We start from the raw sequence: 14,441 nt of genomic DNA, 5'->3' as shown, positions 1-14,441 counted from the left end.
TAACGGCAAAGTGCAGACCTGACCCTCTTCCAGGTGCGCTCGCAACGTTGGACAAAAGCCTGAGCGGAGGGGACGCTGGACTCGGCGAACTGAGATGAGAACAGCGGAGGCTGGTACCCGAGGCTACTCTGAAAAGGAGATAGCCCGGTCGCAGACGAAGGAAGCGAGTTGTGGGCGTATTCTGCCCAGGGGAGCTGTTCTGACCAAGACGCAGGGTTGCGAAAAGAAAGACTGCGTAAGATGCGACCAATAGTCTGATTGGCCCGTTCTGCTTGACCGTTAGACTGGGGGTGAAAGCCGGAAGAGAGACTGACGGAAGCCCCAATCAAACGGCAAAACTCCCTCCAAAATTGAGACGTGAATTGCGGACCTCTGTCCGAAACGACGTCTGACGGAAGGCCATGAATTCTGAAAACATTCTCGATGACGATTTGTGCCGTCTCTTTAGCAGAAGGAAGCTTAGCAAGGGGAATGAAATGAGCCGCCTTAGAGAACCTATCGACAACCGTAAGAATAACAGTCTTCCCCGCTGACGAAGGCAGTCCGGTGACAAAATCTAAGGCGATGTGAGACCACGGTCGAGAGGGGATAGGAAGCGGCCTGAGACGGCCGGCAGGAGGAGAGTTACCGGACTTAGTCTGCGCGCAGACCGAACAAGCAGCCACGAAGCGACGCGTGTCATGCTCCCGGGTGGGCCACCAAAAACGCTGGCGAATGGAAGCAAGCGTACCCCGAACGCCAGGGTGGCCGGCTAACTTGGCAGAGTGAGCCCACTGAAGAACGGCCAGACGAGTAGGAACGGGAACGAAAAGAAGGTTCCTAGGACAAGCGCGCGGCGACGGAGTGTGAGTGAGCGCTTGTTTTACCTGCCTCTCAATTCCCCAGACAGTCAACCCGACAACACGCCCCTCAGGGAGAATCCCCTCGGGGTCAGTGGAGGCTACTGAAGAACTGAAGAGACGAGACAAAGCATCAGGCTTGGTGTTCTTAGAGCCCGGACGATAAGAAATCACGAACTCGAAACGAGCGAAAAACAGCGCCCAACGCGCCTGACGCGCATTAAGTCGTTTGGCAGAACGGATGTACTCAAGGTTCCTATGGTCAGTCCAAACGACAAAAGGAACGGTCGCCCCCTCCAACCACTGTCGCCATTCGCCTAGGGCTAACCGGATGGCGAGCAGTTCGCGGTTACCCACATCATAGTTACGTTCCGACGGCGACAGGCGATGAGAAAAATACGCGCATGGGTGGACCTTGTCGTCAGAGAGGGAGCGCTGAGAAAGAATGGCTCCCACGCCCACCTCTGACGCGTCAACCTCGACAACGAACTGTCTAGAGACGTCAGGTGTAACAAGGATAGGAGCGGATGTAAAACGATTCTTGAGGAGATCAAAAGCTCCCTGGGCGGAAACGGACCACTTAAAACACGTCTTGACAGAAGTAAGGGCTGTGAGAGGAGCGGCCACCTGACCGAAATTACGGATGAAACGACGATAGAAGTTCGCGAAGCCGAGAAAGCGCTGCAGCTCGACGCGTGACTTAGGGACGGGCCAATCAATGACAGCTTGGACCTTAGCGGGATCCATCTTAATGCCTTCAGCGGAAATAACAGAACCGAGAAATGTGACGGAGGAGGCATGAAAAGTGCACTTCTCAGCCTTCACAAAAAGACAATTCTCTAAAAGGCGCTGGAGGACACGTCGAACGTGCTGAACATGAATCTGGAGTGACGGTGAAAAAAATCAGGATATCGTCAAGGTAAACGAAAACAAAGATGTTCAGCATGTCTCTCAGGACATCATTGACTAATGCCTGAAAGACAGCTGGAGCGTTAGCGAGGCCGAAAGGAAGGACCCGGTATTCAAAGTGCCCTAACGGAGTGTTAAACGCCGTCTTCCACTCGTCCCCCTCCCTGATGCGCACGAGATGGTAAGCGTTACGAAGGTCCAACTTAGTGAAAAACCTGGCTCCCTGCAGGATCTCAAAGGCTGAAGACATAAGAGGAAGCGGATAACGATTCTTCACTGTTATGTCATTCAGCCCTCGATAATCTATGCAGGGGCGCAGAGACCCGTCCTTCTTCTTGACAAAAAAAAACCCCGCTCCGGCGGGAGAGGAGGAGGGGACTATGGTACCGGCGTCAAGAGCTACAGACAAATAATCTTCGAGAGCCTTACGTTCGGGAGCCGACAGAGAGTATAGTCTACCCCGGGGGGGGGGGTGGTTCCCGGAAGGAGATCAATACTACAATCATACGACCGGTGTGGAGGAAGAGAGGTGGCCCTGGACCGACTGAACACCGTGCGCAGATCGTGATATTCCTCCGGCACCCCTGTCAAATCACCAGGCTCCTCCTGTGAAGAAGAGACAGAGGAAACAGGAGGGATAGCAGACATTAAACATTTCACATGACAAGAGACGTTCCAGGAGAGGATAGAATTACTAGACCAATTAATGGAAGGATTATGACAAACTAGCCAGGGATGGCCCAAAACAACAGGTGTAAAAGGTGAACGAAAAATCAAAAAAGAAATGGTTTCGCTATGATTACCAGAAACAGTGAGGGTTAAAGGTAGCGTCTCACGCTGAATCCTGGGGAGAGGACTACCATCCAGGGCGAACAAGGCCGTGGGCTCCTTTAACTGTCTGAGAGGAATGTCATGTTCCCGAGCCCAGGTCTCGTCCATAAAACAGCCCTCCGCCCCAGAGTCTATTAAGGCACTGCAGGAAGCTGACGAACCGGTCCAGCGTAGATGGACCGACAAGGTAGTGCAGGATCTTGAAGGAGAGACAGGAGTAGTAGCGCTCACCAGTAGCCCTCCGCTTACTGATGAGCTCTGGCTTTTACTGGACATGAAGTGACAAAATGACCAGCAGAACCGCAATAGAGACAGAGGCGGTTGGTGATTCTCCGTTCCCTCTCCTTAGTCGAGATGCGGATACCTCCCAGCTGCATAGGCTCAGCTCCCGAGCCGGCAGAGGAAGATGGTAGTGATGCGGAGAGGGGGGCAACGGAGAACGCGAGCTCCTTTCCACGAGCTCGGTGACGCAGATCAACCCGTCGCTCAATGCGAATAGCGAGTTCAATCAGGGAATCCACGCTGGAAGGGACCTCCCGGGAGAGAATCTCATCCTTTACCTCTGCGCGGAGACCCTCCAGAAAACGAGCGAGCAAAGCCGGCTCGTTCCAGCCACTGGAGGCAGCAAGAGTGCGAAACTCAATAGAGTAGTCTGTTATGGATCGATTACCTTGACATAGGGAAGACAGGGCCCTGGAAGCCTCCTCCCCAAAAACAGATCGATCAAAAACCCGTATCATCTCCTCCTTAAAGTCCTGATACTGGTTAGTACACTCAGCCCTTGCCTCCCAGATTGCCGTGCCCCACTCACGAGCCCGTCCAATAAGGAGAGATATGACGTAGGCGACACGAGCAGTGCTCCTGGAGTAAGTGTTGGGCTGGAGAGAAAACACAATATCACACTGGGTGAGGAACGAGCGGCATTCAGTGGGCTCCCCAGAGTAACACGGCGGGTTATTGATTCTGGGCTCCGGAGATTCGAAAGCCCTGGAAGTGGCCGGTGGATCGAGGCGGAGATGGTGAACCTGTTCTGTGAGGTTGGAGACTTGGGTGGCCAGGGTCTCAACGGCATGTCGAGCAGCAGACACTTCCTGCTCGTGTCTGCCTAGCATCGCTCCCTGGATCCCGACGGCTGAGTGGAGAGGATCCGAAGTCGCTGGGTCCATTCTTGGTCGGATTCTTCTGTTATGGTGAGTGAATGAGGACCCAAAAGCGAACTAACTTAAACAGAGCTTCTTTAATAACCAAACATAGGTAGGCTCAGATAGACCGGCAGATTCCGACAGGACAGGACAAGGTTACAGCAAACATGACGATAGTCTGGCTCAGGCATGAAATACAAACAAGAATCCGACAAGGACAGGAACAGAAACAGAGAGAGATATAGGGACCTAATCAGAGGGAAAAAAGGGAACAGGTGGGGAACGGGGTGAATGGGTAGTTAGAGGAGACAAGGAACAGCTGGGAGAAAGCGGGGGAGAAAAGGTAACCTAACAACGACCAGCAGAGGGAGACAGGGTGAAGGGAAAGGACAGAGACAAGACACAACATGACAAGATTATGCTGTATCTAGGTACTGAGCGAATAGTTCTTTTTGAGGTCGGTTCAGTTTCGGTTCGATTATTAAAAAAGATTCACGTTTTTCAATTTCTATCATTTAAAAGAAATGTGCTATGCATTATGTGGGTTAAACGCTTTAACACAGAATAAAACAATTAACAGCAGTCACATTACTTTAAACCTCTTAAAGGAACCAACCCTTTTTTTCAACGACTTTATTATTTAATTCCAAGTCAACATCTCATCTCTATAGAGTTACTAGAGTTACTGCCTATGCTGTTTGACAAAATCACTATTTTAGTATTTCTTCAAAGTAAATATGGCATACTTTTTATGACGGCTGAAAATCTAAAATCACGTATTTTCAGGTTCGCTAAACTTTCTATCCCTCGATCGGTGCTTCTCTCTTCTCTCAGCGGGAAAGATTATAGTCATTGTAGTTAATTACCAAGTTTTCTGCGGTAAACTATGTACAATGTTGGCCTGTTGGAAATTACAACTCCCTACTACATCTCACAGTTCAGGATTGATCTAATTTATCGCTACATTTTTAAAAAACTCCACATCTAGCTAAAAAAAATTAAACATTTTGTTGATTTATCCAGAACTAGTTGGCATTCTGTCATTTCCACCAATTCTGCTCTCACTAAAAATGATCTCAGAACTGTATTTTGTATACATTTCAGGAAAATACAAGATGTTGCCCAATTTGTATAAAAATAAATGGTTGGTTACATCATTCTGTCAACACTCCTAAAACATACTGTAATGATGGTGTGTAGTAATCACTTTCTTAGAGTACTGTAACATCCAGGTCCCTTTTTATTGGTCAATCGGGTTCTCTGAACCTGACAAACTGTAACATCCAGGTCCCTTTTTATTGGTCAACAGGGTTCTCTGAACCTGACAAACTGTAACATCCAGGTCCCTTTTTATTGGTCAACAGGGTTCTCTGAACCTGACAAACTGTAACATCCAGGACCCTTTTTATTGGTCAACAGGGTTCTCTGAACCTGACAAACTGTAACATCCAGGTCCCTTTTTATTGGTCAACAGGGTTCTCTGAACCTGACAAACTGTAACATCCAGGTCCCTTTTTATTGGTCAACAGGGTTCTCTGAACCTGACAAACTGTAACATCCAGGTCCCTTTGTATTGGTCAACAGGGTTCTCTGAACCTGACAAACTGTAACATCCAGGACCCTTTTTATTGGTCAACAGGGTTCTCTGAACCTGACAAACTGTAACATCCAGGACCCTTTTTATTGGTCAACAGGGTTCTCTGAACCTGACAAACTGTAACATCCAGGTGAGTTAGGAGAAAGCCGACTCCTCCCCCGGAGGAAGGCTGTTGTCTATTTGCAGTTTGCGTCTCAAATGACACTCTATTCCCCACTCTGTTGAAGTGCACTATATAGGGAATAGGTGGCCATTAGGTCTTGGTTCATAGTAGTGCACTATATAGGGAATAGGTGGCCATTAGGTCTTGGTTCATAGTAGTGCACTATATAGGGAATAGGTGGCCATTAGGTCTTGGTTCATAGTAGTGCACTATATAGGGAATAGGTGGCCATTAGGTCTTGGTTCATAGTAGTGCACTATATAGGGAATAGGTGGCCATTAGGTCTTGGTTCATAGTAGTGCACTATATAGGGAATAGGTGGCCATTAGGTCTTGGATCATAGTAGTGCACTATATAGGGAATAGGTGGCTATTAGGTCTTGGATCATAGTAGTGCACTATATAGGGAATAGGTTGCCATTTGCAACACCCCTGCTGATTGGGTGATGTGGCTCTGACAGGCCCTGGTGCTGTGCCAAACAGGATTACTGTGACAGGCGGCTGTGTCAGGGACTTAGTTGCATTAGTTCACTCCACTCGTTAAAGGTTTATTTCAGGACTGGAGACTCCATGTTAAGCAGCTCAGACGACACAGTGACAGGCGCTGGCGCGTTACACCACTGTGTTGATGTCTGCCATGCTTACCTCACCTGGGACCAGAACACATGACTGGGAGTAGAGACAAAACTGAGAAAGACAACATTGCAAACAACTGCAATGGAGTAGATTGACTGTTTTTTTTTTTGTAAGGTTATGCATGCCGGCATCTGCTACACAAAGATAGACGAAGTTAAAACGTCACAACGTGACACAATGTGACAGTCTAAGATTACGGTTTGAACGTACAAATACGTTAAAATATATATATGCACGCATGACTGTCAATCTGTCTGCTAAATGGCATATTATATTAGAACCAAAATAAAAACACATTCAATACACCAAACATTATTAGGTTAAATCTAGTTTACCCCAGACTATATGGGGATGTAATGTATTGTAAGACTATGTAACGCAACATGGGGAGCATTGGTCATTCACAAACTTCCTCCGTGGGATTCAGTGTTTAAAGGAAGTGGTTTTCGCCACTTCCTTTAAAAAAGTTGATGATCCTGCTTCTTTAAGTTCTGTCTCCACAGTAAGTATCTACAGAGAATAGTTCTTCACAGAAAGATTGGTGGCTATACTGTGAAGAGGTTACATCACATCAAGGCTTTTGTCTTCAGATTTCAAATTGAACCATGACAGTGGCATAGTGCACTAAATAGCACTAAATAGGGAATAGGGTGTAATTTGGGACACAATCCTAAAACTCCTCAGGAACCAAAAGTGACACAATAAATCTACTTGGTCAGAACAACACAACAACCTCCATAGCATGAAATGTCTTGGCTGAATGACACCTGGGTTCAGTCACTATTTGAAATAATTTCCAATACTTTATCCTGGCTCGATTGAGATTGCCTTAAAACTGTATACTGTAAAAAAAAAAAAAAAAAAAAAGTTTAAAAAACTGTATACCCTGCCCATCTGGCACTCCAGGCAGGTTAAAGTATTTTAAAGATTTCAAATAGTATTTGAACCCAGGTCTGGTAAGAGTATAGCTCTTTTTTGAAGTCTCATTCTTTTACAGCTGTACAGGTACAGCAGCATGCTGAGAATCACACCATTTCCAGGTAAGGTCAGTGGAGTCAGATTGAAGAGCGGCTGCCTGGCAGAATACCTTGCTGTGTTTATTACAGTGCTGGAGGGATACATCAGGGAAACTTCTAGAAGTAAAGCTATTGGCTATAAAAAAATATTTAAAAAACGGCATTACATTAACATGGCTTGAACCTTAAGTTTGGTCCACTTTTAAGTTGATCTCTGATCGTATTACCTTCAAATCCCTCAGCATGAACATGGCATTAAGACTACTGTGGTATTTGTATTACAACGTAGGTCACTGAGTGTCCTATGTCTAGTCAATCATGAGACATCCTTCAATCTAATAGCAGGTGCTTCTCCCCAAAGTCTATTTGAATGGAGAGTCAGCCACCATACCGCTATTGACAAGCTACATTGGACCCATGGTTTCCCAAGCCAGCTAAATAAACAATTAACATTAAGTTCACCACCTTGTACAAATACCATTCTTCCAATGTGAAACCTACTGCAATGAGAGTGCATGATGAGGATGTTGTTTGGATATAGCCTGTACCATAGAATTAGAATGTGAGAATGGAACATTCTAATTCCATGGCCTGTACAGTAGTGTAACCATATAATTAGAATGTGAGAATGGAACATTCTAATTCCATGGCCTGTACAGTAGTGTAACCATAGAATTAGAATGTGAGAATGGAACATTCTAATTCCATGGCCTGTACAGTAGTGTAACCATATAATTAGAATGTGAGAATGGAACATTCTAATTCCATGGCCTGTACAGTAGTGTAACCATATAATTAGAATGTGAGAATGGAACATTCTAATTCCATGGCCTGTACAGTAGTGTAACCATAGAATTAGAATGTGAGAATGGAACATTCTAATTCCATGGCCTGTACAGTAGTGTAACCATGGAATTAGAATGTCAGAATGGAAAACTTCCTTTATCTTCCTTTTAACTTCACAACGACCGGCTCAGTAAACTTCTGGCCAGTCAGGAACTGCCACACCCCTCCTCTGTAGAACTCATTCCCAAAGGAATAGAGCCACGCGTTGAAAATAGGATTCGTTTTCGCCAAAACAGGAAGCAACTAGGAGATGAATAAAGATGTTTTCTTGTTAAAAGATGTAAATAAAACAAATCTCCATTCAAATTTCATTGAACTAAAGAATTATCAAGCACAGAGAGAAAGGAACAGGAAAAAAAAGACAAAAAAAATAGAATAAAGGGGAAAAAGGTAGAAGAAAAATAACTGCTCACCATTCTCAGCTTTGGAGAGACCAGTCTGGCGTTGCCAAAGCAGGCGTAGATGCACATGATTTCGTAGGGTCCCCAGCAGAACAACAGAACCCTCAGTGGTATGCTGGTGTTCCACTGGAATACAAGGACAGTCAATAAAGTTGTATTGAATGGGACTTTTAAGGGTTAGAGCTATCTGGAATCCTTGGGATGTCCCTACCATACATTCTAACCCCTACACTTACTTTAATCCTGTTTAGACTTTTCTGGCTTTTGAAGTCACACAATAACATATCAAAATCACATAATGTATAAAAGAGCAGAAAATAGTGACTGTTATATTCCCCCACACAGAACATAGTGACTATTATGTACCGACACACAGAACATAGTGACTTATGTACCGCCACACAGAACATAGTGACTATATGTACCGCCACACAGAACATAGTGACTATTATGTACCGCCACACAGAACATAATGACTATTATGTACCCCCACACAGAACATAGTGACTATATGTACCCCCACACAGAACATAGTGACTTATGTACCGACACACAGAACATAGTGACTATTATGTACCGCCACACAGAACATAGTGACTGTTATGTACCGCCACACAGAACATAGTGACTATTATGCACCGCCACACAGAACATAGTGACTATTATGCACCGCCACACAGAACATAGTGACTATTATGTACCGCCACACAGAACATAGTGACTATTATGTACCGCCACACAGAATGTAGTGACTATTATGCACCGCCACACAGAACATAGTGACTATTATGTACCGCCACACAGAACATAGTGACTATTATGTACCGACACACAGAACATAGTGACTATTATGTACCGCCACACAGAACATAGTGACTATTATGCACCGCCACACAGAACATAGTGACTATTATGCACCGCCACACAGAACATAGTGACTATTATGTACCGCCACACAGAACATAGTGACTATTATGTACCGCCACACAGAACATAGTGACTATTATGTACCGCCACACAGAATGTAGTGACTATATGTACCCCCACACAGAACATAGTGACAATGGAAACAGGATGCACCTGAGCTCAATTTCGAGTCTCATAGCAAAGGGTCTGAATACTTATGTAAATTAGGTATTTCTGTTTTGTTTTTTTTGCAAAAATGTCAAAAAAATAATTTTCGCTTTGTGAGGTATTTGTGTGTATTTTTTCTCATCTATTTTAGAATAAGACTGTAATGTAACAAAATGTGGAAAAAGTCAAGGGGGTCTGAATACTTTCCCGAATGCCCTGTATATTGAGAAGTATGTTTTTCTGGCCAAATATGAATGGTATTATTATAATGCGTTGTAATGTTCCAAAGAACATTCACATGTTCTAACGGTGGAATGTTGGAGGGTTTATTTACCCTGTGCTTGTGGATCGTCTTGAAGTATGCGTGAATGGCGTCGTAGTTGGACTTCATGACATAAGCAGGGAAGATAAGGTAGAAGACCGTCAGGGCCCCCATATAGGTCATGTAGTCCCTGTTGAATGGAGATGAACACGGACGGTATAACGACATACACTGTATTATACTGTGCATCTTTAAAACATGGGGTATCCTCACTTGTCTAGAGTTGCTAAATTCTGGTAATTTTCCAAAAATTCCACGGTTTTCCAGAAATCCTAGAGGATTCAGTTCCTCATTTATTCCCTTCTGATTCCGGGAATCTTCCAACTGGGACTTATGGAAAACCTTGGAATGTTGCAACCATAGTCAGCGGGAGACATTGCTAGACAGCGTTGTTTTTATTGTCCGAAATGAATAATCCCAATCCATTAGAGATTTTTTTGGAAGTGCTCGTTCTGTGTGTGAAATGTTGGATGTTTTCAACTGGGGTAAAGAGCCTACTTTTGAGGTAATCTGCTTGGTTGTCTTAAATCCCAGTTTCTGTTATTCCATTGTTGACATTTGACTAAGCAAAACAGTGATGTCAACAGCTGGTTTAGACAGAAGGGTATTTGGGAGTCAATCTTTAGACTTTGTAAAGACTTGTAGGGTCTCTGGTTGAAACATCAACATGTGTAGAGGTAACAGTGTGTGAGGAAGTTGTTGTTTTACAATTAAATTACCTTCAGGTCTGGAATTCCCTGCACCACAGATGAGAGAGAACATGAGGGTGTGCGCATTTTCTGACTGTAAGTCGCTCTGGATAAGAATGTCTGCTAAATAACCTACAATTTAATATAAACGTAGCCTACATGTCTCCTTTGGTGTAGTCTAGTGTGCAGCAGGTCCTCATGGGCTCAAAGTCATAAACTCCCCAACCAATCAGAGGGACGGCCGCCCAGATGATGGCCAACCCCCAGATAATGATTGAAATAGTCCAGGCCGTGCTCCAAAACAGCTTCTGATCTGGAACATAATGAAGTTATGTTTATTGGAATTTGCAAGAGTATGTTTGTAGCTTTGTAGATGTATATAGTATACATCAATAAATAAAATGTTTAATAAATCCATAACGCTATAGTAAATGACATGAACACATACTGGGAAAGGGCAAATGGGGAGACCTAGTCAGTAGTACAACTGAACGCATTCAACTGAGATGTGTCTTCCGCATTTGAGGATGCATGGCTTTCGACCTTCCGTCTCTCCCGAGCCCGTACGGGAGATGAGCGAGATGAGCGATGAGACAAGATAGTAATTACTAACAATTGGATACCACAAAATTAGGGAGAAAAAGGGGGTAAAATTGTTTTTTTTAAATAATTAAAAAAATGTGTCTTCCGCATTTAACACAACCCCTCTGAATCAGAGAGGTGCAAGGGGGGCTGCCTTAATCAACATCCACGGCGCCCGGGAAACAGTGGGTTAACTGCCTTGCTCCGTGGCAGAACGACATATTCTTACCTTGTCAGCTCGGTTACTGGCCCAACGCTCTAACCACTAGGCTACCTGTCGCCGTACAGTAGGATACTACTCACTGGTCACATATTGGTGATATCTGTCCCAGGCGATGGCAGCCAGGAAACTGATAGAGGCCAGAACTGCTGTCATCCCCATGAAGGCGTGGTTGCTACATCCGTCTTGGCCCCAGGGCCAGTGTCTAGGGTGACGAGACGAGAGGAGCACATTTAGGCTGCGTTTACACAGGCAGCCCAATTCCGATATTTTGCCTGATTATTTACAAAAGATCGATCTGATTGGTCAAACAACAAAAAATTATATATATGTATTCCCATCAGGCATAAACATGGTGACTCATATTGCTGCAAATTGTTATATCAAATACACCTGCTTTAGGTTGTGATTCTATACAGTTGAACTATGACATCAGGATCACATACATTAACAACTGTTCAACATTACAGTTATGGGCGATTCCTCTCGTAACAAAAGAAGACCATGATTTTGGGGGATTTTTTACATAATTTAATCCATAGAAGGTTCCTTTTGGTGGTTGGATTCTTGATATATATTTGACATTTGTATCTTAAAAAGCATAATTGAGAAATAATTAATTGACATTTTAATATGTGACATTTTGGCCTTACCCTTTCGTCCCTTAAGACTCCATATTGTTTCATCTGTAGATGAAAATCAGTGTCATATGAAACTCTGCTGCTTGTTCTTGTTCTGCTTGTTATAAAGTACATTAATTTGTCAATATTGAAAAATATAAATACATTAAATACAGTATTTTTAAATATTGTTTTTTTTGCATAATAACAGGCATATCAAAGTTCCACCCATGGAATCCCTGATACTTTTAGAGTTATGATCCAATTAGTATGCATTACCAACAGGGTGAATGCGAAAATTGATTAAAATAATTATCACCCTCTACCGGTGATTTGCAGGATGTGAAATTATACAAATAAAAGGAGGGCTGTGATTGGTCACATTGCCTACTCTACCATTTTCTCTGTATAAAATGGGTCATAACTTTAAAACTAGCAGAGATCCCTCTGGAACGTATATATGCCCGTAGAGTATATGATGTTCAACATTTATGTTGAACAATTTGCCCTAACCAACATTTCTATATTTTTCAATAATTATAAAATATGTTTTTGAAATCAAATTACTACTCATATTAGAGAACAAGTAGAAAAGCTACAGTTGACGCCCATTTTGTTGGTGTCTTAAAGGAGACCTGGGTCAGGCCAAAATGTCACAAATTTTCAAACTGCATTAAAAAAAAAATGTTCAATTATGCTTGAAGATACAAATGTCAGATACATGTCAACAATGCTTCCTCCAAAGGACCCTTATATGGATTACATTTCATGAAAATCTAAAAAAAAAAAGAGTCATTTTTTCCCTAGTTTCGTGAGGAATCACCCTTTTGTGTAGTATAGCATATATCCATTATAGCTACTCAGAAATACATGATACATGTGCCTTACTTGAATGCCTCTCTAGAAAGGATGTCAGCACAAATCATTCTGTAAACCACTTTTAGATCAATGCATAAACGCATGTTTTGCAACAACTAATGTACACATAAATTAGGCAACCTCCAAAGGAGTTAATGCAGTGTCAGAGGACAAAAATTCATACCTATAAAATAAACTGGCGTAAGCAGCGATCAGGCCGTTTAAATTGAGCACGATGTCAGCCACAGCGAGGTTAAACACAAGAAAATTACTGGGAGTTCGCATTTGCTTTACGCTAATATAGGCCAATATTGAAATGGCGTTGAGGAAGAATCCAAGAAGACCTAAAAACACACACAGGAAAGAAAGAAAGCATCAAGGGAAACAACTTGTGATAGATTCCATGATATAAACAGACTAAATGGAGGTTACACGTATTGGATATGTCCGAAATTGTTGAATTTTAAGCACACATACTTTTATTTCACTTTCACATTTCAACCTTACAAAAACATAATCTTACAATTATAGCACATAATAGCAATTATCACATTGACATACATGGATGATTTGAAGTTGCCAAATTGCTGTCATTACTTGAAGAATCTTCAAAGCATTTCCCGGGCCAAATTATTTTTGTTTTGTCCGACTTTAAATTCTTTAGGCCTATCCATTTAAGATCCCTTTAAAAGCCCACAGGGCTCCATCCTCTGGCAGCCGTTTCTCTAGTGCAAATAAATAACAACTTTCGTTTCAACATATTTAGCATAAAATATTTCACTTACCCCCAACAAGAAGAGCTGAACCGAATGCAAACATGTCAAAATCGGAGAATCCCTCCGGTAATGTGTATGCTGTCATTTTTTTAATGGCTACTATAATTGTCGGGACACTACAGATAATTCCTCTACGTTTATTTTCGCTTCTAAAAGTGCCCAGAGGTTTCTAAGACTGAACTCCTTATAAACGCTCTTTCACGTGAAAAGGCATTCAAGGACTTATCTCAAGAAAAAACCTTACCGATCCCTACAGGAATGTTCTAATTAGAGGTACAGTGATAATGATAGAGTATGCTACACATTGGATATTAACTATTTTCTTCTTTTTCCGAAAATATATTTTTCTTTGTGTTCATTGTGGTGGTTTCTGCGCACCTAGTGCGCATGCGCAGCTCGCCGATCTATAAAACAACTGATAAGGAGCCCGCCTATCTCACATTATAGGCTACTACTGACCAGTGGTAGTCACTGAACTCTAAACCCACAGGTCGTAGATTATCCTTAGTAGACATTATACGGCACATGACAATGAAGGATATCTCTCATAGGACGGCGCACAAATGACCCAGCGTCGTCCTGGTCAGGGTTTGGTCGGTGTAAGGCCGTCATTGTAAATAAGAATTTGTTCTTAACTGACTTTGTCTAGTTAAATAAAGTTTAAATAACATATAAATATATATTTAGATAGGTAGGCCTACAGATGTAGGATCTTAGTTTGAGCCAGTTTGCTATGGCAGGAAAATGATCCAGCACCAACGGGAAACGTGAATTATTATGTGGATTATAATTAACGGATAGGGCTAATCAAGTCTGACATTTTAAAGTATAAATTACAAACTTTAGAAGCCTTTTTAAACCTCGAATACACTACAAGTTAGAATTTCCTACTATGCAGGAAAATGCTCAGCAACCAAAGAG

The 14,441-nt window shown here is 43.0% G+C and overlaps 1 protein-coding gene and 1 long non-coding RNA gene across 3 annotated transcripts; both read right to left on the bottom strand.

Annotated features, from left to right (window-relative positions):
- Positions 1–4,524: 4,524 nt before the first annotated feature.
- Positions 4,525–5,640, bottom strand: LOC118939502. Its single transcript, XR_005036428.1, has 2 exons — positions 5,428–5,640; positions 4,525–5,372 (listed from the first exon to the last, which is right to left on the bottom strand). It is a non-coding gene; the product is annotated as an uncharacterized LOC118939502 (long non-coding RNA).
- A 1,536-nt stretch (positions 5,641–7,176) lies between these two features.
- On the bottom strand, positions 7,177–13,983 carry LOC110491298 (RPE-retinal G protein-coupled receptor). 2 transcript variants are annotated; one of them, XM_021564651.2, is made up of 7 exons: positions 13,530–13,983; positions 12,929–13,088; positions 11,350–11,471; positions 10,624–10,777; positions 9,788–9,905; positions 8,392–8,505; positions 7,177–8,221 (listed from the first exon to the last, which is right to left on the bottom strand). In XM_021564651.2, the coding sequence occupies exons 1-7, from the start codon at positions 13,603–13,605 to the stop codon at positions 8,075–8,077; spliced, it is 891 nt and encodes a 296-aa protein (XP_021420326.2). In that variant the 5' UTR covers positions 13,606–13,983; the 3' UTR covers positions 7,177–8,074. The 2 variants fall into 2 exon arrangements, with proteins under 2 accessions (XP_021420326.2, XP_021420328.1); XM_021564653.2 differs by lacking the exon at positions 13,530–13,983 and adding an exon at positions 13,306–13,459.
- Between the last annotated feature and the right edge of the window lie 458 nt (positions 13,984–14,441).

This window comes from Oncorhynchus mykiss, chromosome 16 (genome assembly GCF_013265735.2).
Source record: "Oncorhynchus mykiss isolate Arlee chromosome 16, USDA_OmykA_1.1, whole genome shotgun sequence".
In the NCBI taxonomy this organism is placed as follows: Eukaryota; Metazoa; Chordata; class Actinopteri; order Salmoniformes; family Salmonidae; genus Oncorhynchus; species Oncorhynchus mykiss.
This window is presented reverse-complemented; position numbering and strand designations above follow the sequence as displayed.

Excerpts from the sequence above, each read along its gene's own strand:
- LOC110491298 (XM_021564651.2), bottom strand. The coding sequence starts at position 13,605 with ATGACAGCATACACATTACCGGAGGGATTCTCCGATTTTGACATGTTT. Across the intron at positions 13,089-13,529 it reads TTCAGCTCTTCTTGTTGGGG|GTCTTCTTGGATTCTTCCTC; the intron begins GTAAGTGAAATA and ends GTGTGTTTTTAG. Across the intron at positions 11,472-12,928 it reads TACGCCAGTTTATTTTATAG|ACACTGGCCCTGGGGCCAAG; the intron begins GTATGAATTTTT and ends TCGTCACCCTAG.